This window comes from Nilaparvata lugens, chromosome X (genome assembly GCF_014356525.2).
Source record: "Nilaparvata lugens isolate BPH chromosome X, ASM1435652v1, whole genome shotgun sequence".
In the NCBI taxonomy this organism is placed as follows: Eukaryota; Metazoa; Arthropoda; class Insecta; order Hemiptera; family Delphacidae; genus Nilaparvata; species Nilaparvata lugens.
The window spans coordinates 17,489,253-17,515,670 of record NC_052518.1 but is presented as its reverse complement, the minus strand read 5'-3'; the positions used below and the strand labels follow the sequence as shown (position 1 = coordinate 17,515,670).

The 26,418-nt window shown below is 37.1% G+C and overlaps 1 protein-coding gene across 1 annotated transcript in view; it reads left to right on the top strand.

The window, feature by feature from the left end:
- Positions 1 to 26,418, top strand: part of LOC111059790 (putative tyrosine-protein kinase Wsck) — a 46,051-nt gene that overhangs the window by 9,161 nt on the left and 10,472 nt on the right. The window contains exons 5-11 of the mRNA XM_039442562.1: positions 2,849 to 3,044; positions 5,876 to 6,039; positions 13,708 to 13,909; positions 17,156 to 17,448; positions 18,009 to 18,110; positions 19,228 to 19,339; positions 25,022 to 25,218. Coding sequence (XP_039298496.1) covers positions 2,849 to 3,044; positions 5,876 to 6,039; positions 13,708 to 13,909; positions 17,156 to 17,448; positions 18,009 to 18,110; positions 19,228 to 19,339; positions 25,022 to 25,218 — 1,266 coding nt within the window. The remainder of the gene's footprint in view (positions 1 to 2,848; positions 3,045 to 5,875; positions 6,040 to 13,707; positions 13,910 to 17,155; positions 17,449 to 18,008; positions 18,111 to 19,227; positions 19,340 to 25,021; positions 25,219 to 26,418) is intronic.

The following is a 26,418-nucleotide window of genomic DNA, read 5'->3' as shown; positions in this document are numbered from 1 at the left end:
GCCACTAACGGTAGAGTACATGCATGTCATGTTTCATATACACTTGCACATGTACATTATCAGGGAGAGGCTTCTAACACGAAAAAACAACCAATAACAATAAATAAACCATTGGAAAATTACAAATTACAATAATCGAAATATAATTTAACCTCAAATAGAGCAGTGAAGAAAAATAGAGAAAAATTGGAGATTATGAAAAAAAATGGCTCGAAGTGTTTCACTGTGATCATAGCTGTGATGACACAAAAATGTAAGACGACTTGCCAGCCCAAGATGACATTCCTTACTAAATTGCTGCTGAGGTGAATACAGTTATAAATTTCATGCATTCAAAATACCGAATTCTCATTCTAAATGATAACACTATTTTAAAAGAAGAAAATACGTGTTAGGAAAATTATCATGCACACTCACACATGTTCATCATGCATGTTTTGTCATCAGCGAGAGGCTTCTAACATAAAATAACAATAAATAAACCACTGTTAAATTACAAATTACGATGATAGAATTATAATTTAAACTCCATTAGAGGAGCGAAGAAAAAATAAACAAAAATTGGAGATACAAAAACCTAACCTCAAAAAATTCTGCTCGAAGCCTTTCCCTGTGATGATGCAATAATATATAACGTCATGTGTATCATGCATGTTTTACCATCACTAGCCTACCGTGGCTAGCCTATGAGACAGAAATTATTCAATTGCTATAAAGGCTGGTTTGGCTTGGCTCAAAATGAATGCTACTTTGGCTTGGCTCAAAATGAATACTACTTTGGCTTGGCTCAAAATGAATGCTACTTTGGCTTGGCTCAAAATGAATGCTACTTTGGCTTGGCTCAAAATGAATACTACTTTGGCTTGGCTCAAAATGAATGCTACTTTGGCTTGGCTCAAAATGAATACTACTTTGGCTTGGCTCAAAATGAATGCTACTTTGGCTTGGCTCAAAATGAATACTACTTTGGCTTGGCTCAAAATGAATGCTACTTTGGCTTGGCTCAAAATGAATGCTACTTTGGCTTGGCTCAAAATGAATACTACTTTGGCTTGGCTCAAAATGAATGCTACTTTGGCTGGCTCAAAATGAATATACTTTGGCTTGGCTCAAAATGAATGCTACTTGGCTTGGCTCAAAATGAATGCTACTTTGGCTTGGCTCAAAATGAATGCTACTTTGGCTGGCTCAAAATGAATACTTCTTTGGCTTGGCTCAAAATGAATGCTACTTGGCTTGGCTCAAAATGAATGCTACTTGGCTTGGCTCAAAATGAATGCTACTTTGGCTCGGCTCAAAATGAATACTTCTTTGGCTTGGCTCAAAATGAATGCTACTTTGGCTTGGCTCAAAATGAATGCTACTTTGGCTTGGCTCAAAATGAATGCTACTTGGCTTGGCTCAAAATGAATACTACTTTGGCTTGGCTCAAAATGAATGCTACTTTGCTTGGCTCAAAATGAATGCTACTTTGGCTTGGCTCAAAATGAATACTACTTTGGCTTGGCTCAAAATGAATGCTACTTTGGCTTGGCTCAAAATGAATACTACTTTGGCTTGGCTCAAAATGAATGCTACTTTGGCTTGGCTCAAAATGAATGCCACTTTGGCTTGGCTCAAAATGAATACTACTTTGGCTTGGCTGAAAATGAATGCTACTTTGGCTTGGCTCAAAATGAATACTACTGTACAGAAGTGTCTAGTGGACTGGTGGTGAAGTTAACTGACCGGCAAAGGGCATGCTGGATTAGATTGTTTGCCTGTACCATTTTGGGCATTGGCACTCTGTATTCTCTGATCCTCTGTTGTCAATATTCCCAGGGTATATTGTAAATAATAGCACCATTTATTTCGATTCTCGTTCAATTGATCACTATGAAACCAATTAATCTCATCTGTGTCCAATATTTCAACTATTTATCAATTTTTGAAAAATCGGGAAACTAGTTTCAGCTGCTGAACCATTATCAGTATATTGCAAACTCTTCTTAACAGTGGGTTTACCACAAATTGATGATGGCCTTATTTAATATGAATATCTACCACTATATACAGAGTGTTCAATACTCTAGGGCATTGTTTCTGGGTAAAAAAACATATCTATCATATTTAAATTGTCCGCAAGTCTTCAGTTACTCACACAGCGGACATATTGATCTTCTCACTTATCATTTTTTCTAAATAATGGTTGAACATACGAAATTGAAACTTTGTACAATTATTTATAACTAGACAAAGCTACAAAAAAATTATGATAATTTTTCAAATTCATAAAACAAAATGGCGGTCATTTAAAATTTTGTTTCTCAACTAACTCAGAAACGGTTGGTTTTACAAAACAAATACATGAGTATCTTTGTTTAGTAAATCTAATTACCTATCGATTGGTACCTAATTTTTAAAAATTGGTCCAATATTAACTGAGATATGGCAGCCTTAGTGATAGGTGACCACTGAAAGTTTGGCATGCTAATAGAGTCGCCTCAATGATGTAACAATCTCTATTTGCATTGCATGTTAATAGTAAGCAATTTTAGGTCATTTCAAACAATAAAATAACGTTAAATAATTAGGTGGGTCATCAACCATATTCTATATTCAATTTAGATATGTTTTTTAGCCAGGAAAAATGCCCTACAGTATTGGTAGGCAGTTTGTAGACACTCTGTATTGTATTCTCTACTACAAAGAAAATTATCTAATTTATTACTTATAATACTTGAATACTGATAATGGATTGAATATGTTATAACGGATTAGGAAAGTTGTAAGAGTTCTACCAGAATACTTTCTAGATTGTGAACTGAAACTCTATCATATTCATGATATTTATTATTGAATGTTGCAGATAATTGAAAAAGAATTCACTGTTGGAGACGGTCGTTGGTATGGGGTGTATTTTAATACCCCTCTCAGTGCTGAGAAAACGTATCGAATTACTGTTGGAATTAAAAGTACATTTGAAGGCATAACTCGCTACGGCTATGCAAAACAAAAACCAATGATGAACGTAATTATTTTGGATAATAAGGCAAATGATGATGGTAAGTCTGTGAAGAAAATACTTCAAGAATAAGCATTTTTTTCAAATGAAGCTTTTATTCAATTACATATTTTTATTTTTAGTATATATTTACTACAATATTTAGCTCCCATCATCCGCCAGCATTGGATGCAAACATTAGCGCTAAATGAAATTAAATGAAAAAATTCTTTATTAGGCGGAGTTAGGACTTTCAAGTCCTCTCAACCACACAATCTCAACATAACAAATGCAATTGAATAAATAATACAGTGTAACATAATATATAAATAAAAATACATTAAATAATATCGCTAGAAAATAGAAACATAGTTGGAACAAAACAGTCAATCTGCATTTAGACTGAAAAATCAATTATATAATTCAAGAAACAATAGTAAAAAAAAGGAATTATTAATATAATCATTCACACAGCCTACCAAACCAGTTCCAAGCGCCAACCACACGCTACCCCCGCAGACCCGCCAACAAAATCCGTTTGACCTCCACCCCAAAAGCGAGCACGCCCATCAATGGCCCGGACCGAAGCAGGAAGATTATTCCACAGCCTACAACCCGTGACAGCGAATGATCTCTCAAAAGTCGTCGTTCTATGAATGGGAAAAGCTAGCAGCAAGTTGCCATGCCTTGTTGCACGTTCAGACAGGAATCTGATGCTCTGACAGATAAGATGGAGATTTGTTTTTGATTCTTGAGTGAAGCAGAGTCAACATGTGCAAAGTACGAAGATCATTCATTTTTAGGAGAGATAGTTGTACATAGAAAGGTGTAACATGATCAAATCGTCTAGCATTGAAAATGAATCGAATACAATAGTTGTGTGTACGCTGCAGTCGGTTAGAGAGCTCAACAGTCATGTCGTTCATGACAGTGTCGCTGTAGCTGAAGTGAGGCAGCACAAGAGTCTTGACCAGCATGATTTTGATGTTGAGTGGAAGAAACAGGGCAAATCGTTTCAAGCTATGGATGCAAGCAAACACCCTCTTCCAAACAATCTCAACCTGATTGAGCCATGAGAATGTTTTAGAGATAACAAGACCAAGGTTTTTAACACTCTCAGAATACTCCAACTCAATGCCATTCAACCTCAACCTTGGAACATTCTGAGCTCTGAATCGGTTATGAGTCACAATGATACTCTGTCTTACCTTCATTCAATCTCAGCGCTAACTAACTTATTAGCAGATTTTATCTCGAAAGTTATCCTACTGAAATAATTTTACAACTAGTTTCGACCAAGTAGCCCATATAATTGAAGTGATTTTCTGATTTTACATCCTTGGAGTCGAAAACGTTAATGGCAAAAATAATTTTTTTGGAGTCATACGTTCCTTGACAACAAAACTTCCGTCTTCCAATGACCACCTCCAACTAGAACTAAGAATTGAATCAAGAACCAAATCTATTCATCTCAATGGGCCATATGAATAAAGTTGAGCATTTGCTTATACTTCTAAAATATTGAGCATTTGCTTCATTTTCTATGAATAAACGTGAGCAAAACCTTTTGCTCATGCTCATCAAAAAAATAGTTTGAGCATTTGCTCAAAAGTAAAAGCTTTTGCTCAAAATTGTATGAATAAACTAGAGCATTTGCTCAACTTTTGAAGCAAATGCTTCAAAAAAGGTGAGTCCAGTCTAGAGCAGCTTATCACTTTTGCTCATAGTAAAATGGCTCAACTAATTCGTATGAGGAAGAGGAAACTATACCAGATACGATCACAACCAATAGTTCAGAACTATAAAACTCTTTTTAGATTCAACCATGATATATATCACCATTATCCCTACAAAAGAATAAATACAAAAGATAGCTGTACCTGTTATAAAGATAGCCATCACAAAATAGGAAATAGGCATTTAAGAAGATGAGAGTGTAGACGATTATAAGAAATAAGAATATGCTGAAGATTATTATAGAGATGACATTTTTTCACGCTATTATTTCAAAATTCTAAACTTAACTAACCTAAAACTCTATTCATAAATAGAAAACAGAGCAGACGATGCAAACACAAGCGGTGCCCCCTACTTGCATATTTAGCGCTTCCGTGAGCTATAAAACAAAGTAAGGCTACAAAAGCGAATCAGCTGATGAAAAATCTTTAAAATACGTGAGCATTTGCTCCAGAGTTCAGGAGCATAAGGTAAGAGTATAAGGTAAAGCTTATTCATATAAAAATGAGCAAATGCTTTTGCTTCTACCTTTTGCTCATGAGCAAAACCTTATGCTCCATGCTTTTGCTCATGAGTATTTGCTCTGGTTTTATTCATATGAGCCATTAAGTAAGCTGCAAAGCTTTTAAAATTCTCTTCCATTTGTTGAAATTTAAATTACAACTCTTAAGAATCACATTTCAAGATTCAAATCACATCAATCACTGCATTACTTCAAAAAACATCAAGTTGTAATTGTTCCATATAAAATAAATTACCATTTGCTAGTCCTGATGGGTATAAGGATTGAGTATCCTTATACTCATATCAAGTTGAGATCTATATGAAGTCTCATTCTGTTGTTTATAGAAAGAGGGGGACGCGATAGTCGAGGACTGCGACATTTGAGGGCTGTACAAAAATTAAAGAGTCCTCAACTGTCGCCTGGCGCAGGAGCCATTTGAGGACTCTTTACCAGGAGTCGTCTACGGTCGCAGTCCTCAACTGTCGGGGCTATGCTTTTAGAAGAGTCCTCTTCTGTCGGTTGCCCAGTTTGACTCGACCCAGAAAGAGGAGAGACGGCTGGCCTAGGTACTTTTTTGTTCGATCGTCATGTTAGAGTAGGTTTGTGTTTAGCACATGGAATAGTTCCTGATTTGTTTTATTTGGTTGCAGATTCCAGTCTTGCTCATTGGTTGGTCGTTGCTATTGTTTTTTCTGCTCTACTTTTGTGTGGATGCATTGTTGTTTACTTTGTTATAAGAAGACGAATTGGATACAGACGTAGAAGAGCAAACTACCGACAGGAACTCACTTTACAAGGCCCAATTATTGAAGTTGTAAGTACGATATCTATAAGATTATCTACATAAATGGCACTCACTCATTCATAAATAAATAATAAATAAATAAATATTTTTTATTGCATAAAAACTGTACATTACAGATATGGCAAACGTCAAATTATTATAAAAACAAATAAAATACATGAAAATGATCAATGTCACAAAGTACAAAACACAAAAGTACAATAAGTTATCACAGCTATTAATTGATAAGTACACAATATTATTGAAATGTATCCACTAATTATCCATGTATTCCTTTATGGAATAGAAGCCACCATTCAATAAATATTTCTTCAAGTGGGCTTTAAATACATTTTTATTTGTTTTAACAGATTTTATTTCATTTGGGAGCCTATTGTAAAAAAATATTCCTTGATAAAATGGATTTTTCTTTGCTATTGCTAAATTAACATTAGGTAAATGATAGTTATTAGCTGTTCTTGTTCTATGACTGTGGATATTGCTATTAGTGGGTAGAAAATTATTATCAACGGTGCTAAGGATAGTCTTATATATGAACAAAGATGGAAATGTGAGAATACTTTCAATTTTAAAATAATCTCGGCAGGACTGATATCTCGTCAGTTTACACATACATCTAATGGCTTTTTTTTGTAAAGTGAATATTTTTCTTACATTTCTTTCAGAAGAATTGCCCCAAACTGTTACTCCATATCTCAGATGACATTCAAATAAAGCAAAATATATGCATTTAAGTATATTGAAAGTACAATAGCGGGATAGTGTTCTTAAAATAAAAATCACTGAACTTAGTTTAGAACAAGTATGATCCACATGAGATTGCCAGTTAAGACTAGAATCCAGATGAATACCTAAAAATTTACACACTTCAACCTCTGAAACGAACTCATCATCCAACAATAAACCAATACAACATACACTATTTGAAAAGGTCATTCTAACAGTTTTACTAACATTAAGATGCAGATTGATGCTGTTGAACCACTGACAAATGTTATTGACTGATACATAAGCATTCAACTCCAGCCGCTCACAGTCATTCTCAGCATTTAGGATGCTAGTGTCATCCGCATATAAAGTAATATCAGCTCCTAATCCACTGCCCTTTATATAATTTATGTAGATGTTAAAAAGAAGCGGACCTAGCACCGATCCTTGGGGGACTCCAAATTTGACTTCTCTTAACTTAGATTTAAAATTGCCATTGCTGTTTTTTATTTCAACATATTGTACTCTGTTAAGTAAGTATGACGCAAGTAATTTCAGTGCAAGCCCTCTAACGCCAATATTTTCTAATTTATTTAGTAGAATTGTAAGTTCAACTGTATCAAATGCCTTGCTGAGGTCAACAAAAGTGGCTGCTGAATGTTTCTTCTTATCTAAATTATCAATAATTCTATTCACAAAGGTAACAACTGCTGTTTCTGTGGATTTTCCTTTTATGAACCCATGCTGGTCAACACTAAGAAGTTTGTACTTATTAAAGAAAGACACTATTCTATTTTCTAATACTTTTTCAAATATTTTTGAGAATGTGGATACAATTGACACAGGTCTATAGTTCTCTATGTTATCCCTCTCCTTACTTTTAAACAGTGGAATAACTTTCACAATCTTCAAGTTTCTTGGGAATACACCCACCTCGAAAGATTTGTTTATGATAAAGGCAAGAGGTGTACAAATAAAAGTGTCACATTTCTTTACCAACCAGTTAGAGAATCCATCATGACCTTCTGACTTTTTGTTTTTGAGTGTTCTTATAACCTGCAGAATCTCATCTGCGGATACTGATGTCAAGTATATTGAATTTAATGAATTAGTTGATGTGTTCCTACAATATTCAAACCTCTGCTTTCCCCTGCCTTTCCGTATTTTTTCAGCCACAGATACATAATGATCATTGAAGACGTTGGCTATTTTCACTGGGTCTTCAACTTCTGAATCCTCTGTTTTGATTTTGATTATAGATTTACTTCTTCTATTATTAGCTCTATTACCCACCTCATTATTTATAATATTCCATGTAGTCTTACTTAAGTTGTCTGAATGTGATATTTGCCTAGTGATGAATTGTGTTTTGCATGTGTTTAAAATGTTCTTGTATTGTTGTTTTTTGTTTTAATAAGTTTTTGAGAGTATTAGTTTTGTATTGCCTATAGAAAAGAGCAGCATCTCTATATTCCTCCCTAGCTCTTTTTACATCATTATTCATCCATTTATTCTGTTTAAGTTGTGATACTTTCTCTCTTTTTAGCGGGAAAGCCTGATTTTTGTGAGAGGTTAATATTTTTAAGAATGATTCATACATTTCATCAACATTACAAGACCGATATACATCATCCCAAGATTCTTTTTTCAGTAGTTCATGAAAAGCATTTACATTATGTTCATTATAATCTCTGAAATACGTGAAGGGTGTTTGGGGTTTACCCTGAGACCTATCAACTTCCTCGCTAAATATTTCTATTATTTGGGAGTGATGATCAGATATATATGTTTTTACAACTTCAGCCCTATAAAAATCTTCATTCAAATCGGTTGCAATATTATCAATAATTGTTTCAGAGTGTATTGTTTCTCTAGTAAAGCTATGAATGCATAAACTTAAATTATGTGATAGTAGCATGTCTCTGAGTGAACTGCTCTCATTTGTCACCTCGGCTGTATTTATATTAAAATCCCCTAAAATTATTTTGTTCCTGTTAATGGGTAGTTTTGACAGTATCTTATCTAAGTTTTCTATGAATGGCTTAACCTCACAAGAAGGTGATCTATACAAAGACAATAAATAAATCTCTTCATTCTGTAACTTAATTGATAACAAACAAACTTCAAGAACCTTTTCTTCACAAAAATCCTCCAGAAAATGGGAGTTTATAACATTAGATACAATGTTTCTATTATTTTTGAAAAAGATTGATACCCCACCTCCTCTATATGACTCTACAAAAATATGTAATTAAGCTGTAACCACTTATATTGACAAGATTGATTTCAGAAGATTTCAGTCCATGTTCTGACAGACACAAGATATCTGGCTTCATTTCATCTAAAACTACATCTAATTCTAAAAGTTTATTTTTCAAGTGTTGTATGTTCAGGTGCATAATTCTAATATTTCCTTTCTTGCAAACTGAATCTTTACCATTACATATTGAAGTTGGATTCTCATTAGTCTTCCTATCAAGTGATTGCTCAAGAGGTGAACAATCTATCCTAAAAAAAACACCAGTGTTATCATGATTGTGTTGACTCAATGGAATAGGTTGTTTAGAAGATTCTACGGTGTCACTAATCTTAACTGCAGTATTTAATATTATATCAACAATGTATTTCTTTCCGAGGTGGTTTAAGTGTAGACCATGAGACGTGTGAAATCTTGCACCCAAACAACTCAAATCTGAAAAAGTCACATTAGAGAAATGCTTGCTAATATTTTTTAAGCGTTCGTTGGTTTTTTGGACCTCCTTATTAACACATGACCACTTAGGAAGATCATGTCGATGGGGTACGGAAAACACCAATACACTTGTATGCTGCAAATCCAACAGTCTCCTCCTGAATGATTGAATCAGATGGTTCGATTCGTTGCATGCCACATCATTAGTTCCTGCGATGAGAACTGCAAGGTCATCCTTCGTCATATCAGCACAAATACTTTTGCAATCATCAGTAACCGTTTCAAACTTGGCACCCGGCTTCATTATATTTAGAAAATTATGCTGACTCTTTGACAAGACTTCATTGACAACCCGCCTTCCCTGACTGTCAGAAAAACATCTTATTTTTACTGGCTTAAGATTGATCAAGCTTCTTTTTAACTGTTCTTTATGAAAGTCGTTTAAGTTGTATTGTTTGCGCCGGGTATGTGAATTAGACACCTCAGATGTGGTTGAGCGCGATGCCAGATACCTCTGGAAATGAGAAATGATGTTCATCTCTTTGGCGTCTGCCGCGATCTCCTCAAGAACAATTATCTTTCTTCTCGACTCCTCAAGCTTGTCACCCAATTCTAAAATTTGGTCCATGAGGTTAGTGTTTTCCTCCAGCAAGATACCCACTTGACCAACTTCCAAACTGTAAGGTAGTCGGATGCAGTCATTCACCAGTCCTGTGGTTTCATCGGTTTGAGGAGAGACTTCTCTGGACTGTTGCTCAGTTGTCAGCTCTGTAATCTGAACATCGTCGGTTTGAGAAGAGACTTCTCTGGACTGTCGCTCAATAGTCAGTTCTATAATCTGAACATCGTCGGTTTGAGAAGAGACTTCTCTGGTCTGACACTCAGTTGTCAGCTCAATAATTCGGACATCGTTATAGATGGATCTATCAATTGCAGCATCCCGTTCAGTCCTCAATCGTTCATTCTCCAGCAACAGGGTCTCCCTCTCCAGCGTTAGCTTCTTAATCACTGCGTTTACTTCATGAGGTTCGATTTGCTCCATGCTCCTGTCTTCTTCATCCAACGATAATTCGTTAATAAGAATATCCTTATCCTTACTCGTCATATTTGGAGTTGAAGAGCAAGCACTTGAAATTGAATAATTTTTGGAAGTTGGAACCGGGTGACTATGATTAGCACTTGATAAATCAACTATGACATCAACCGACTCATTAGTCACCAATTGCGCCTTACAAGACTTGTTAAGACAGCGCCAGGTAATATCCCCTGTTGCTCTTGTAATACCCTTCCTATAATTATATTTCTCGTGTGTCAACTTAGGATTTCCTCGATTTGTTGTACCAATTACCAAAGAAACCATTCTGAATTCGCAAGATTGAATGTACATTAAAGTTGCATCAATTATTAATACTGGTTCAAGTAATATTCATTATATCAGGAACGGATGCAGAAGGAAAAAAGGAATGCCCAGAGAGCTATCAAGGCGCTTGGGTGAGAGAAGGGTAAGCTCCTGAAAACAGAGGTTAATATTATAATAATGGTTTTGAGAGAGATAGGATTCAGTTCGAATATTATTAATATGAAGCGAGAAAAAGAAAACAAATCAAAATTACCGCCGTTACACTCCACGTGACAATGTTATTAATAATGCCGGTCCTTCTTTGACACTATCACAACAGCTGACCCAGGCTGTACCGTAGTATCTCAAAATTAAACGACAATCTTATCAGAGAATTATTAGACTAGAAAGCACAACATTGGCTAGCCTGCATAGCCGGGAAAATGGAACTGTTTTAAACAACTGTAAGATTGTGAGATTATCTCAACTACTGAGATAATACTACCGTAATCTTGAATTCTTCAGTAGCTTGTGGCAAGTGGACGGTGTAAGTGTTTGTTGTTTCGTTATCAGCCGGCCGGTCTGTAATTGTTCGTCTGCACACGGCCTACGTCTCAAAATAAACTAACCTGCAAGCTGACCAAGGCACTTAGGCTCAAAAAAGAAAACGAATTTACACTATTAGGTGTCACAGAAATTCACGACTAAGTAAGTACAGGTGGAAAAACACTCGATTAACGATACTGTGTAACTGAATGGCTAGAAATACTTAATAAATACTTAAATTTCACTAAAATACCATGGAGCAATACTGAATACGATCTATATGCAACTGGCAGTCCTGCCAACCATAATCATAATCATAATCATTCATAATCAACAGAACTAAAAATCTACCGAATCCAATACGTTCAAATTCAGCTAAGCCTGTGCACCAAATTAAAAAAAAATTGTTTTTAATAGACAAAAAATGTTCAAATTTGGGGCACAAGCTCAGCTGAGATGTAAAAATGTTGCATTGATAGAGTAATAACGCTAAAGATCCGCCCAAAATCGGCGGTTTTTTTATAGTTTTTACGATCAATGCCAATAAATGACTAGAACGATTAATAATTTTCACAATCTATCGCATTAGATGTTGGTTCCTGAAATCTCTATATCTTTTAAAATCAATGAAACAATGGGCCAGTGTCTCCAAAGCCAATTCACACGCTAGTCACATCCTTTCAGGATTGATATGAGCTTTTCTGGAACTGAAACACCTTTACCGTAGGAATCCTTAGCTGTGTGTGACATCGCACTCTATTAATTGGAATGGGGATAGTCAGTTGATCTGCCATTACCAAATTTGGGTTCAGCTCGAAGTATCGTTGACAGTTTATTAACAGCGCCTTTTTCTATCAACTCAATCAGAAACAGAGTATGTATTCAAAATTTCAAAGTATACATTGCCCAAATCAACAGATTCAAAACCATCTGCTTGCTATTACAGTTTTCCGAAGTTTATAAGTGATTTCCAAAGTTGGTACTCAATTCCAACTATGAGTATTCGAACTACTAATATAAATATAATGTTCTACTAAGAGTAGTACTTATCTTTTACTAACACCCTGCTACTCCAAATGTTCTATGAATTTTCAATTCTTAACTCATTTTGATCATTGTTGATTATGTTTGTTGAGTTGAGTAGAGAAGCGGTTGCTGAACGGTGGCGCTGGTGATCAGTCAGCCAAGATATGTGGCGAGTGGCGAGCGCCTGCTACTCCTGTTGGCTCTCTTCACAAGTTCCTCTTACTTGATACAATTTGTTAATACGTATTGATATTGTGAAATTTCTCAATAATTGGAAAACACTGACTCTGTTGTCAAATTCCACTTTATTCTAATTGAAAGCTGGGTTTTCTCATATCAGTGTCAGATTCCGTAATCCATGGCCGGTTCAGTGAAAATATATTCCTATGAATTCTAATGGGACTATGAATGAGTTCTACCATAGAGAAACAATAGCGTAAGTAGATATCCCATGGTATAGGGAATTATTTATGTCGCAACTTTTACTGTTATCTCAAGCCGATTACTGTCGATTATTGTAAATTTTTACTGTTTTGTTGGGGTGATAGTGTATGAACGGCACAATTTGAGAGATTACCAGCGTCATACAGCTGCGTAGGAAAGAACTACGTGAACTATCAGCTTGGGATAACAGTAAACGTTGCGACATAAACGCCCTATACCATGGGATATCTACTTATGCTATCGTTTCTCTATGGTTCTACTGACCATGGGAAGAATATTTTAACTGTTCCGGACGCGAATATTGATACTGATATGTGGGAATCCTGCTTAATGAAGTGACATTTGAAACAGAATCAGTGTTTTCCCTCTAAATCAGTTATGTCCTTCCTAGGTATCGCTTTCAAAGTAGCTGCACCTGTCTCTGGACCTCAGGATCTCAATTCGATTTGACTTTGCAAATCGTCAGTGTTAAAGCTAAAAATTGAGATCAACGTTAAGACAGTTGTTTTTTTAACGATATCAAAATGTAAGGTAGATAAATTATGTCTGAACAATGATCAAGGATGATCAAGGATCGTATTATATTTCGCCAGCAGTCTCGGTAACCAGTAGCTCGCTAAGTACCGAGTGAGTCGAGGAGCATTAGTTCTTACTGCGTTCACTAGGATCGCCAGATTGTGGAGGCAGGTCGCCAGATTTTCGCTGCCTGCTGGTGTCTTACTAGCCCGTCAGCCAATCCTGGTATCTCACTGGTGACCCTGCGTCGGCCGCCAATGTTTTCTCTCTGATGACCGAGTGTAATATGAGCCTTAGTGGCTGTGCATTGACACCCTTCAAAGACCAAGGTTATGTAAATACCGCCGATTACATATCACGAATGTAAATATTACGAACTATAATTTGAATATTTTCTGTTTCTCAGGTAAATGATGGATACGTACCTGAGGAAATCGATGAACGTGTCAATTACTATGAAAAGCTTCAACAACAAGTATGGAATATTCCAAGATCTTCGTTGGAATTGAAAGATGAGCATGTGGGTCAAGGTAGATTTGGCTCTTTGTTCAAGGGAGTTATCCAACATAGAGGAATACCTATGCCAACTTTAATATACTCTATTGAAGGTAAGATTGGTTCAACTCATAAGGTATCTTTTCACATCTTTTCTTATCTTTGCCAGTAAATTGAAAATGTTACTTAAACGCTTGAAATCGGTAGCCCATAGGCTCTTGAAGGTTTTGGTTAGAGAAGCAATCATCATGGCCTATTACGGCTATTATTAGGCATTGTTTTCTTACGAAATGCTGCTGTGGGGTGGTTCAGGGCACTCATTAGCTGTCTTTCGGGCTCTAAAAAGAATCCTGAGTCTCATGTTTGATACGCCAACCCGCTTCTCCTGCCTGTAGAACATTGTTCCTTCAGCATGAAATATTAACTGTTCATGGTCTGTATGTTAATCATTTGTCAGTCTTCGCATACAAATTGAAAGATAGCTGGATGATTGCTTTCTCTTAAAAATGAGTCTTTCACTATTTGATTAGGCTAATAATTATTATTGTACCCGATAAACTGAAAATTCAGTTGAAAAATAACTAAAATAATTACCGATAACTCTGATTAAAAGAAATTGGAGATTAAAACAAACAAATACTCTCCAAACATTGCAGAATACAATAAGAAATATTGCAAGAGATTTGTTGCAACTCAAGTATTGATGCAAGCGGTTAAAAATATTTACCACCCAAAATTGGGACAAAGTCACCCCGGTTTACCGGTATGTAAAGTATTGTGACTGAACGTGTCTGATCATGTCTTGTCTTGACTAACTGGTGTGCGCCCAGCCTAAGGCCCCGTTGCACTAAAGCTGCTTGAATTTTAATCGTAGTTAATTTCACGAGAACCAATCAGAAAAGGCTTTTTTAAAAGACTTTAAATATAGGTTTTAAATATAATAGTAATAGTATTATTAAACATCACCTTGTAAATAATTAAAAATCCTTTAATCCTTGTAACTAACTTCTTGACCTTCAAATATTGGCGAAAAAGTTTGTGTCGTGTCAAACGTCAAACGGTGTTGCTGTCAGTGGCTTTTCATGGAACCACGATTGAATACAAAAAATCACTTGAAAATGGCATTAGTGTCCGAAACATGTTGTGACAAAATAATATAAAAGGGTACTGAGATTTATATTTTTATTTATATTAAAAGTAGCCCCGAAGAAAAAAGACACTAGTGATAGGAGTTTATTAGAAGTATGTTTGGAGCGTCCGAGCGCCGATTATCTATTATTGAATCTCAGTGGTCAACAATCAACTTAGCCACTGGGCTACTGCGCTTCTAAATTAACGCAGCAGCTAGCTTATCAACCCCCAGCCCCAGCCACAGAATAGATACAGAATGGAAAACTCAATCAAACGCTTATCCAACCAGTGCTTTTTACATGGCACAAATACTAGACAAGTCACGTGACCTTAGGAAGTTCCAATCCTGGTCTTCTGATTGGCTCGCGGCAGTGAACGAGATCAATTGATCCGGATCAGTAAAGTGATCCGAACCTCCCATCAATACTATTACAATGCGGAACTTCCTAACAAGATGGCGGATTTTTGCGCCAGGGTACTAGCCGAGTTTCCATACTGTATGTATACTGTGCCCCAGCTCTCAGGGGTGGAGCTCGAAGAGTCAGTCTAGTAGGAGGGTCCGTGAAGTTTAGTAAGGCAGTCAGTGAAGTCTAGTTGGAGAGCTCGTGAACGAAGATCCTGTCTGTCATCAGTTGAACTCGCTGCCACTATCCATGTCAGGAAACCCTTCTCGACGAGAGGTCGAAAACATATCAGTGAGCGGGGAGCTGAAGTCCATCCGCTGCAGCCAACGCAGCACAGCAGCCGAGTACCTGAGCTGCATCATTAGTCCAGAAAGGACGATACCAGCTTCCTGGGTAGGACCTGCACCTTCTTCTCCCTCTCTGGCATACCACCACACACGTTATTATTATAATAATAAGTTTTAATTCGATAAAAAAACAAAAAAATTTACAGACTTCGATAACGGTATACAATACAACACAGCATCAATATTGCGCATGCAGTACAAAGTGAAGATAAGATAAAATAAAATAAACAATACTAATGACAACTTTGTAAAAATATAAATACGAATATCATACTTCTAACACCTCTCTAACCGGAAAAGTAGCAGAAAGGTACAAGGAGTGCCGCGCGACCGACAACAACGGAATGATTCTGGTCGGTGGGAAAGTACTTGGACACCTGGTGACCTGCAGAGACCCATATGGGTCTATTTGAGGCCGAACCAGACACCGCTTGGCCCAGAAAAGAACCGGAAAGGTACGAGAAGAGCCGAGTGACATCAGCGGCACACGACTGACGACACCAGAACCATTCCGGACGTTGGGAAAGTACTTAGACCCGTGGAGGCCATCCTAGAACCTATAGGAGCCTGATCGAGTGGGGGTGTATTCATTAAATTATTTATGCCTATTAAGAAATTATTCAGTGCATAAAACTTCTTTTTTTTATTTGTATTAAATGTTATAGTATCCAAATTTGTATTGTAATTGTTTTGATGAATAAACTTTGATTTGATACCGGATACCGCTTGATCCGGAGAAGTACGGAAGGGTACTGGAAAAGTCACGCGACATCAGTGACGTAGAAGTATCAACGCCAGAGTGATTCTGACACCCGTTGAAATCACGACAATCCTGTAAGGCCTATATAAGCCTGTAGGAGCCTGCAATAGACACTGGAGGCAAACCGGAATCGGCCGCAGAACTAGATTTGGATCTGGGAGACATTCAACAACCATTTCCGGCAAGATTCTGCATGTCGCCTATTGTAGCTACTATCCTGTCACTCCTAGCTACTCCTCCCCCGCAGGTAGTGAGAGCACGGCCTACCACATCCTAAAAAAGAAAGAGTCTCCATCCTGACAGAAAAAGACCGTGGTGTCCCTGGAGGCCACCTTCCGGAGCCGAAAGCATCCGAAACATTAAGAGGAAGCAAGCTATCCCCAAGAGACCGCTCACGCGGCTATTCCAACCACCGGCATGTGCAGTCACCACACCGAGAACAGTGTCACCTATCCCGGCCCTTCCCAGACGCCGACTGGACTAGCCGGTCCAGGGCGACTCTGAGAACTCGAAAAGAGGAAGATGTGGGTCAAAATCTACTCAGATGGTACACATGTTTTGATGACAGCTCTTACAACTAGATGCTAGTGATTTCTGATTTAATTTTATTTTTTCTCAAGTTTAATGTATGATGATTATCGATATAGTATGTATTCGATATAATGTATGCTATTCATAATAACTAAATAAATATGAATCTTTCCTCTTTTTTTGCAGACGGAAAACTGTGTGACGTTGATAAAAGGACCATGCTGAAGGAACTAGGCACCTTGATAGAATGCGGCAAACATAACAATGTTCTAGCCCTAGTTGGAACAAGCGAAGCTCCAGAAACACTTTTCATTGTCCTAGAATACCATCCTTCATCATTGAAAGAAATGCTTGTTGAGGGTCGGATTCTATCTCAACCGGAAAAAGATAAAATCAAATTTTGTTCGATATTGGAGAACGACATTATTTCATTTGCGATCGGCATTAGTCGCGGAATGGAGTTTCTTTCTTCCAAAAAGGTAATTTTCTATTCATTCACTTGGATGTTAGTTAGAATTGTTGTGTAATTTAATTTTTTGTGATGGTAAGAGTTGTTGTATACTTCAATAACTTTATTGTGATAAGCTCATCTTCAATTTTATCAATTTATATACATATTTCTGTTTGCTCATTTTGTTTGTTTCATCTCGGGGCTATTTGTTTGATATTACTTGTATTATTGAATATGTAAAGAGTGTTTTTTATCCGATAAATTTGAATTTGAATTTCTTGGAATAGTTGATGATTTCTGTCATGGATAAAATTAATATTTTATTGATAATTTAAATTAATATTAGTCGAACACTGTTAGTCTCTGCTGTTTAACTTGGTTACCCTTGGGACCCAGGCGCCTCAGAAAGTAAGCAACCTGTCACAACTCATCAATCACTTGAATCGAGTGCAATTTAACATCTTTGGTAACCTTCATATTTACTAAACTCACAGAAAAATCAATAATTGTAATAAGATATCCCAGAGCTATTTCATGGAACTTGAACTTGCAGCAGATGTGCAATTCAAGGTGAAATCTCCTTTTCAGATAATTCACAAGCAACTGACCGCAAGAAATATTGCCATGGCGGATGGTGTAGTGCCTAAAATAACGGGATTTGGTATTTCTTCTTATCACAAACAAAATCAAGTAAGTACTATTAGTATTATTCGCTAGTAAGTAATCAACTCAATTGATGGTAGATTGTTTAATGTATTCTACTTTCTAATTAAGCTTATGTATTTTCAAGCTGATTTATAATGATTGTTTGTCTAGTGAAACATATTTATTCTACTAGTGGTAACTTAACGGATAACTTAACCTCGGAACTCATTATCTTCAATCACAATGAATTACTAATACATTTAAATACAGGGTGATTATAAAAGGACTTCACAACTTTGAAAGAAAATAACTATTTATTAAAATTACTTAAATAATTGAGAAAGGTGTCATTTTCTTACAAAACACTTCAAGTTTAAGGTGTGAGTGTTATTTTGGTTCGATGTGACAGCCGTTGGTATTGCGACATACATCCCACCGATAATCGATTTCTTGCCACACTCGTACCAGCATATCAGGCGTAACTTGTGCAACCGCAGCGATCCAAATGTGATCCGATTTAAGAGGTCATTGAGATTGTCTGGTAGAGGCGGAACATAAACCTTATCTTTAATGAACCTCACAGGAAGAAATTCATCGGTGTTAAGTGCGGTAAGTGAGGTGGCAATGCAATGGGCCCTACGTGGTAAATCCAGCGAAGTTGAAAGAAATTGTCTAGAAAATCCCGAACTTTTCCGTGAAAATGAACTGGTGCACCGTCATGCTGAAAATAAAAGGGCACTTGTTCATCATGACGGTGCACCACCTCATTTCCACGGAGAAGGTTGGGATTTTCTAGATATTAGAAAATTAGCTGGTACGAGTGTGGCAAAAAGTCGATTATCGGTGGGATGTATGTTGCATTACAAACGGCTGTCACATCGAACCAAAATAACACCCACGCCTTAAACTTCAATTATGACTAGTATTTATTCAATTATATAATGTCAAAAAACAGCAATGAATAAGTGTTATTATAAATGTTTAAAGTCATTATAAATCACTTTCATACAACATGGACTTCGTCACACCGGCTATCTAACAAATTTTCAAATCTATCAAATTTTAGTTTTTTCCAATTACAATAGAATAGATTGATTAACTCACATTAATTTTCAGTTTTTTCTTTCTTCCTCAAAGTTACTAAAAATTTACTTTTTCATAGATTGCTGACTATACAAGGTGGACAGCGCAGGAAGTGTTTAAAAAGTGTTCCTATTCCACCAAAAGTGACGCGTGGTCGTTCGGTTGTTTATTATGGGAGATCTGTGTTGTAGGTAAGTGAATTTAGTGGCTAATGATCTCTCTGTTTACCTAAATTTACCAAGATATTTATATGTAAATGCTTGTTTTCGTAGCTGCTTCACTGTTGTGCAACAAAGTTTTACAACGCCGAAAAAGATAACAGTTGAGGTCACCTCAAAAGTCAGAATATACGGCATTTCTTAGCCTGCTGTATTTCTCTTAGGCTGCTTAGGAATTAAATTATTGAGTATTTTGAATTTAAAATTATACTGTTCGAAAATTGAACTCACTAGTTATAATCTGGTTATCATAAATAAGTATGTTACCTTATTCATTTTTTATGACATCCATTGTTTGTCTTGAAGAATATGTAATAGAGATTATAATCTGACGGATGTTATGGAGTATTTTGAGTTTTAACAGTTAGGGTTCTCATAATACCAGATTAAACGGAGAACTGCTTTTAGACAATTTGTGTTCCAGTCTGAAATGCATAGTCGATCTAATGTAATGGCTGCTGTCTGGACTATCAACCTCTGTTGTCACTTTCATTTTTTTCCTTCCAGAATGAGTTTTGGGAGTTTGGGTCGTGTGGGAGTAGAGGTGATTTGTGCGGCGGTACAAATTGCTATAACAAAAGTTATTAACATGTTATTATTATAACATAAGTTATTAACAAAATGTTAATAACTTAGTCCTTATAGATTCTATTAGATTGAACATAGCTCATCATACACATGATGAACATATGTCAAGTTTGTCAATCTAATAGAATTTATAAGATTCTCTAATATAATCTATTGGTGTAAACGCAGCTTAAGGTAACCTTTTTTTCATTAGAAATAAACTTTTAACCTATAAATAAACTATTAAATAAAATATGAACAAAATTTCCCCAACAATATTTACTAGATGAATGAAATGGATTAGAAAAGCCTTACTTTTGATTTCAAAGTGCAATAAATGAATTTTCTCTTTTGAATAATCAAATAATACACATTACACGGGAATTTGGGCAAACATTAAATATACTAGTGTAGTAGATGGTGAGAAAATGTAGTAGAATATTTGCATTATTATGTACATAATACTATATTAATACTTGCATTATTATGTACAAGAGTACACCACTAGTATGTACGTAAGGCACTTGCACTTTGACGAACCTGCTTATTCCAAATTTTGACGCCACGCTCCGCTCCGCTCTGCGAGTAGACGCTTCCAGTGTGTTTTAGCTCATTATTTTAACATGATATTGTTCACGACACTACTCAACGCCACGCTCCGCTTTCAGTGTGGTTGTACCCTAAGATACGCAGAGTAGGAGAGCCGGCCAGCGGAGGCGGCTCAACTCTCGCCAACTTGGCTTCAGCCACCGACTATTAAAGCCGACGCTCTCTTTCATAGAGCACCATTCCGTTTCCAAACCATCCTCAGGGCGCTCAGGGCGCGAGACCTCCTGTCAGCGACCCCTAACCTTTCCTTAGGGCGCGAGACCTGTCAGCGTCCTGTACACCTTCCTTGGACAAGGGAGACTTCCTGTCAGCGGCTTGTAACCTCACTTACTTACTCCTCAGCTCTACAGGTCTTTACAACCCTTGGCCTCCCTCACGTAGCCTCTCCATCTGTCTCGATCCTCGGTCTGCCTCCTCCAGTTACGAACTCCAAGCGTCCGTAGATCGCGTTCCACATCATCCGTCCACCTATTTCTTGGTCGACCTTTTCTTCTGTTATATACTTTCTCCTTCCATATACATTTCACCACTCTTCCATCTCCCGTTCTCAACATGTGTCCCATCCATCTTAGTCTGTCAGCTTTTATCGACCGCACAATGTCTTCATTGTTTAAGAACTCCTCTATTTCAAAATTTTTTTTCCTCTCCAGAGACCATTCTCAAAAACAGGGCCCAAGATTCTTCTCACCTCCTTTCTTTCAAAAACTCTCAGTCTTTGCATATCTCCAGCAGTAAGCACCCATGTTTCCGATCCGTAACAAACCACAGGCTTCACCAATGCTTTGTATAAATGTAATTTTGTAGCTGTTGACAGCATTCGAGATTTGAATAACTTGATACTAGCATAGTATGCTCTGTTTCCCGCCATGACCCTGTTGTTAATCTCTGCTGAGACTTTCCCACTACTTGTCACAAGTGTTCCCAGATAGACGAATTCGTCTACCTGTTGAAATGTGTAGGGTCCAATCGTCATGTCTCTAGCATCTCTCCTACCTACTGCTGGTGACACTCTCAGGTATTTTGTCTTGGCCTCATTTATCTCTAATCCCATTGGTTTGCTATTGCTTGCTAGGGATGTGAAGGCTTCTCTCAAGGCTGGTACTGTTCTCGCTACTATGACCAGATCATATGCATATCGACAAACTTGCCATAGTCTATTTACTATAGTACTTCTATGCGTGATACCTTCTACTGCTTCACGGAGAGCCAAATTGAACAATAATGCAGACAGCGCATCTCCTTGCCTTATCCTATACTTTACAGGGAAACGCCTCCCAACAGTCTTTTCTATCCTTACTCTGGAGTAGGTCTCATTTAGAGTAGCTGCCACCAGTCTGATTAATTTTGAAGGTAAATTATTCTTGTCCAGTGCTTCAAGTAGCTTTCTCCTGTATAAACTGTCAAATGTTCTCTTGTTATCTTGTTGTCTACAAACAGCATGTGAAGACTTATATCATGCTCTTTACACTTTTCCATTGCCTGTCTCAATGTGAAGATCTGATCCACTGTGCTCCTGCCCTTTCTAAATCCATCTTGGTAGTACCTCACTAGAAGCGAAAACTCCGAAGATAGAGCCACCTCGACACTGGTCAGTAGGCTACTGCCAGTACATGGTTCTGGCCGCAACACTACACGTTAACGTCACACCTCCAAGTGGGCACCTGCTTTTCGCATATCCCGTGAGATGTGACACGCGAGCTACTACCCATCGGCACTGCCAAGTCGGTAGGCGAGTATCACAGAGGAGTTTAGCATGCATTGCAATGGAACCACCACTGTGCAGTTCCAGCGGTACCTGGGCCTGGCCAGGGCCCGGACGTATCCTCTAACTCGTCTACCCAATTGTACTCGTGGTTCCCAATTGTATACGTCTCTAAGGTCTCACACAGGTGCCTAAAAGGGTACGCTAGCGTTTCGGAAAGAATTACCAGTGAGGGGTTTTTCGACATGCTATGATGCTACTTCCAGAGACGGAGGCGTTACCCGATTCCCACAGTCTGGGTCCCGAGGTCTGGCCTCCCGGGATTTTCACATGCCTGCTATTTCCAGAGACGCTCTACTGCAGGCGCCCAAAAGGGGATGCGAGCGTTTAGGAAAGAAGGACCAGTGAGAGGATTTTTCGACATACTATGATGCTACTTCTAGAGACAGAGGCGTTACCCTGATTCCCATAGTCTGGTCTCTTACTGGCTCCACTAGGTGCTTCACTGTGCCCAGCTACTCCCAGAAACGGCGAATTCAGGTGACTCGGTCGAACCATGAACCTCCCATAATTTGTTGCCTTCACCCAGCCGTACACCCATAAGCCAGGCTACTTCCAGAGACGGAGTCACACAGTCATCACGTGTGCTATGGTTCCCCCTGGTTGGTGGTTTACCCTTCACCATGAAAACCAGAACCTGCGGCTGGAGGATCCAGTACTGTCACTTTTTGTGTAGTTGAGAAGTTGATATTGTGGTAATTACTCATATTGAATGAAAAAGACTAAGAAATTGTGAAAAAACCACAGATTTATTGATACTTAGAAAGACCGGTTTCGGTTATTACACCATTGTCAATTTCTGATAAATTAAAACTAAATACGAGAGCAGCAGAATTTATACCAGTAGGCGAGTACTGCTATTGGTCAAGGGCATGAACGCCTGGCATTGGCCCAGCTAGACAGTCTCCTCCCACTCAACGATGTCACAAAATGGCGGCTTAAGCAACAGACTCGCCACGATAACAAAATTTACTTTCAGTGCAAAATGAGAACCAAGTAAACAAGTGTGAAAGATAATAAAGCAAATATGTGAATGGAAAAAACTATTGACTAATATATGCTTACAATGTTATGATAAAACTAAATTCGTAGTGTTGTATTGGTTGAAATGAATCTGGTCCTTTAAACTATATTGGGAATTTTCCTTAATTACTCTTGTTATTTCTAAAGCCTCTAGAATATTCAAAGATCTGCCTTTGTTATTAACATGCAGAAACTCAACATTCTCCTCAACTGTGAACTTGTGATTATTTGTTATCAAATGTTCTGCAAAGTTAGATTCCCCATTTTGTTTATTCTACCAGTTTGACCCACATAAAAAGCATTACAATCACCACATTTAAGTTTGTGCACACCACTTTTATCCCAAATATCAATTTTGTCTTTACTCCAGCTGAATAGACTATTTAAAATCGGTTTGGTCTTGAAAGCAACATGAAATTCATCCTCTTCAATTTCCTACCTATCTTATCAGATACAAGGCTAAATATGGAATTGTTAGTCTTCTCCTCACAGTTTGAGCCTACAAAGCTAGAATTGATTGAAATTTGTCTGTTAATTTTACTCAATAATCTTTCCACCATACTTTCTTCATACCCATTTGTGACAGCTATCTGTTTAATTTTAGTGATCTCAATATCAAAATCATGATGGCTCATAGGTATTGTTAGTGCTCTATAGACCATGCTATTGGAAGCAGCAAGTTTGTGAGGAATAGGATGACAAGAATGATAATATATTCTGAAAATAGAAAACTTGTGAAAACCAGTGCTATGATCTATTCTGAAATCTAGAAAATTCAATACACAATCCTGTTCTACCTCTACAGTGCATTTTATACTTTGGTGTAATCCATTCAGATAGGGAAGAAAATTGTCTAGTTGTCTGTTACTTCCTTTCCATAAGCAAATAATATCATCTACATATCGAAACCAGTAAACAATTTTATCTTTGAAATGACTATTTTCAATAATTCTACTTTTCAACTTATCCATAAATAATTGAACTAGGAGTGGTGGTCCCATTGCCAACCCCTCTCTTTGTTCATAAAAACTATTGTTAAATTTGAAATAATTATGCTGAGTGCATAACTTCATCAATCCTATCAGTACTTCTTGAGACGGGGTGAGGAACGAACTCCAAAGTAGCTCTAAAAGAGCTCCCTAGTTGCTCATCACCAGCCTGATCCCTCCCTGTACTGCCAGTACAACCACGGCCTATAAAAAGAATGGGGCCGGCCAGCAAACAGCCCGTGACCGAAAAGACCTCCTAGAGGCTGGATCCCGCCCGACAAGTCTTCTAAGAAAGGAAGACGTTGCTCCTTGCTTCTTTGTGCCACCCACATCACGACTGCGAGGTCGATCAAGAGAAACTGCCGAACTCTATCTTACTATCGTCTGGCCACTCAGACGATAGTAAGAGTGTACCTGATACTACCTTTTAGTAATATTGTATAATTGGTATTAACTGTGATATCTATTGTTGAATGTCGTGCCTATCAAATTTTTATATTCTTATTTTTGAATTGTTGTTTCTATAGATGTGACATTCATGTTCAATAAAAACATGAAGATTAATATTGACTAGTAAATTTCGTACTGGACAATGAAGGTAAACGAAGTTATACTATTCAACTTACTCAACTTCAAATTGAATGATTATGTACTTTCTTTTAATAATTAGCTGCTAAATTAAAAGTTACTTTTTCATTTTGATAGGTGGAACTCCGTATGCCAATGTCGAAAATCACCATGTAAGCGCTCGTGTAATACATGGACTTAGGTTACCACAAACTGAATATATCGGAGATTGCCTATACCAGCTTATGCTAGATTGTTGGCAGATTGATCTTGACGAGAGACCTTCATTTCGAGATATAACAAGTACATTAGAAGGAATTGTTGACAGAAATGAGGTTTGTATACTTCTCAAAATACAAAAATGATTATTAATTGGGATTTTTGTTTACTAATAATTACTCATTTATTAGCATTTGAACAAATGAAACTTCCAAGTTATCTCCATCTGTAGACATATTCAAAATACTAGATGTCTGCTTTGTTACCAAGCCATATTGGCTCGTTTTTGTGTTGATGTGGTTTGCCAATAATTGAATTTAAAAGAAATTGGGAATGATTTGGCATATCCATCTCACAAATCTCTGATCAGGTTCAAACTATCTACATATCTTCATTGTTCTATATTATGCATATCAACTGTCAGAATGGTCGTTTGAAAAAATATGAAAGGTTTTGACAAGTTATGCATTTATGTAATACAGTGCGTTCATTATGTCGCACACATCAAGATAAACATGCATGTAAAAAGTTGTGTTTTCAAATTAGATGTGTGGCTACCGCAAGATAGCATCACTACTTATGTATAGAAAACATATATATGTAAAATAATTCAATGTATGCAGGTCTGCAGTATTGTTCTGTGTGCGATAATGTAAGAATGTCATTTTGCCAAGAGCAAATATGTATAAAATCTATGATTTAATAAAATGTATTATATATATATATATATATATATATATATATATATATAATATATATATATATATATATATATATTCATAAGTCGGTATGTTGTGAATTATATCAAAATATCTATAGATTCTATAACTATAATGATCGACCATTTCTGGATGGTGCTGACATTAGCATTTGCTAGTGCTTGGGTAGTATTATTATCATTTTTGAAGGGACAGATTGAAGGATCCAAATTTTCAAAGAACCCCACACGTCAACCGAAGCTTAATGTGTTCCCAAGTAGTATGTTGGTTAGGCAATCCAATACCTGTGTCCTTTACAAGAACTAGGAGTTTTCCCTATACTAACATCCCATTCATCACCTGGTTTCTTGTCGCAATCCAGTGTGATATGCTTGGCATTCTCTTCAGACTGATTGGTCCTCGTGACCTACGTGAGTTCCATTCCTGGCCTTCTTTGAAGGTTCTTTCGCTGAGGAAGTGGTCGCCAAGTTGCCTCTAGGGCGCCCGGCCACCCTTGACTCAGCCTCTTGACCCACATTTGTGCCTGGAGTTTCATCCATCTCTGGTCTCTGGGTTTTTTCTTTTTGCCCCTCCGAAACTTTGCAGGGTCAAAAACAT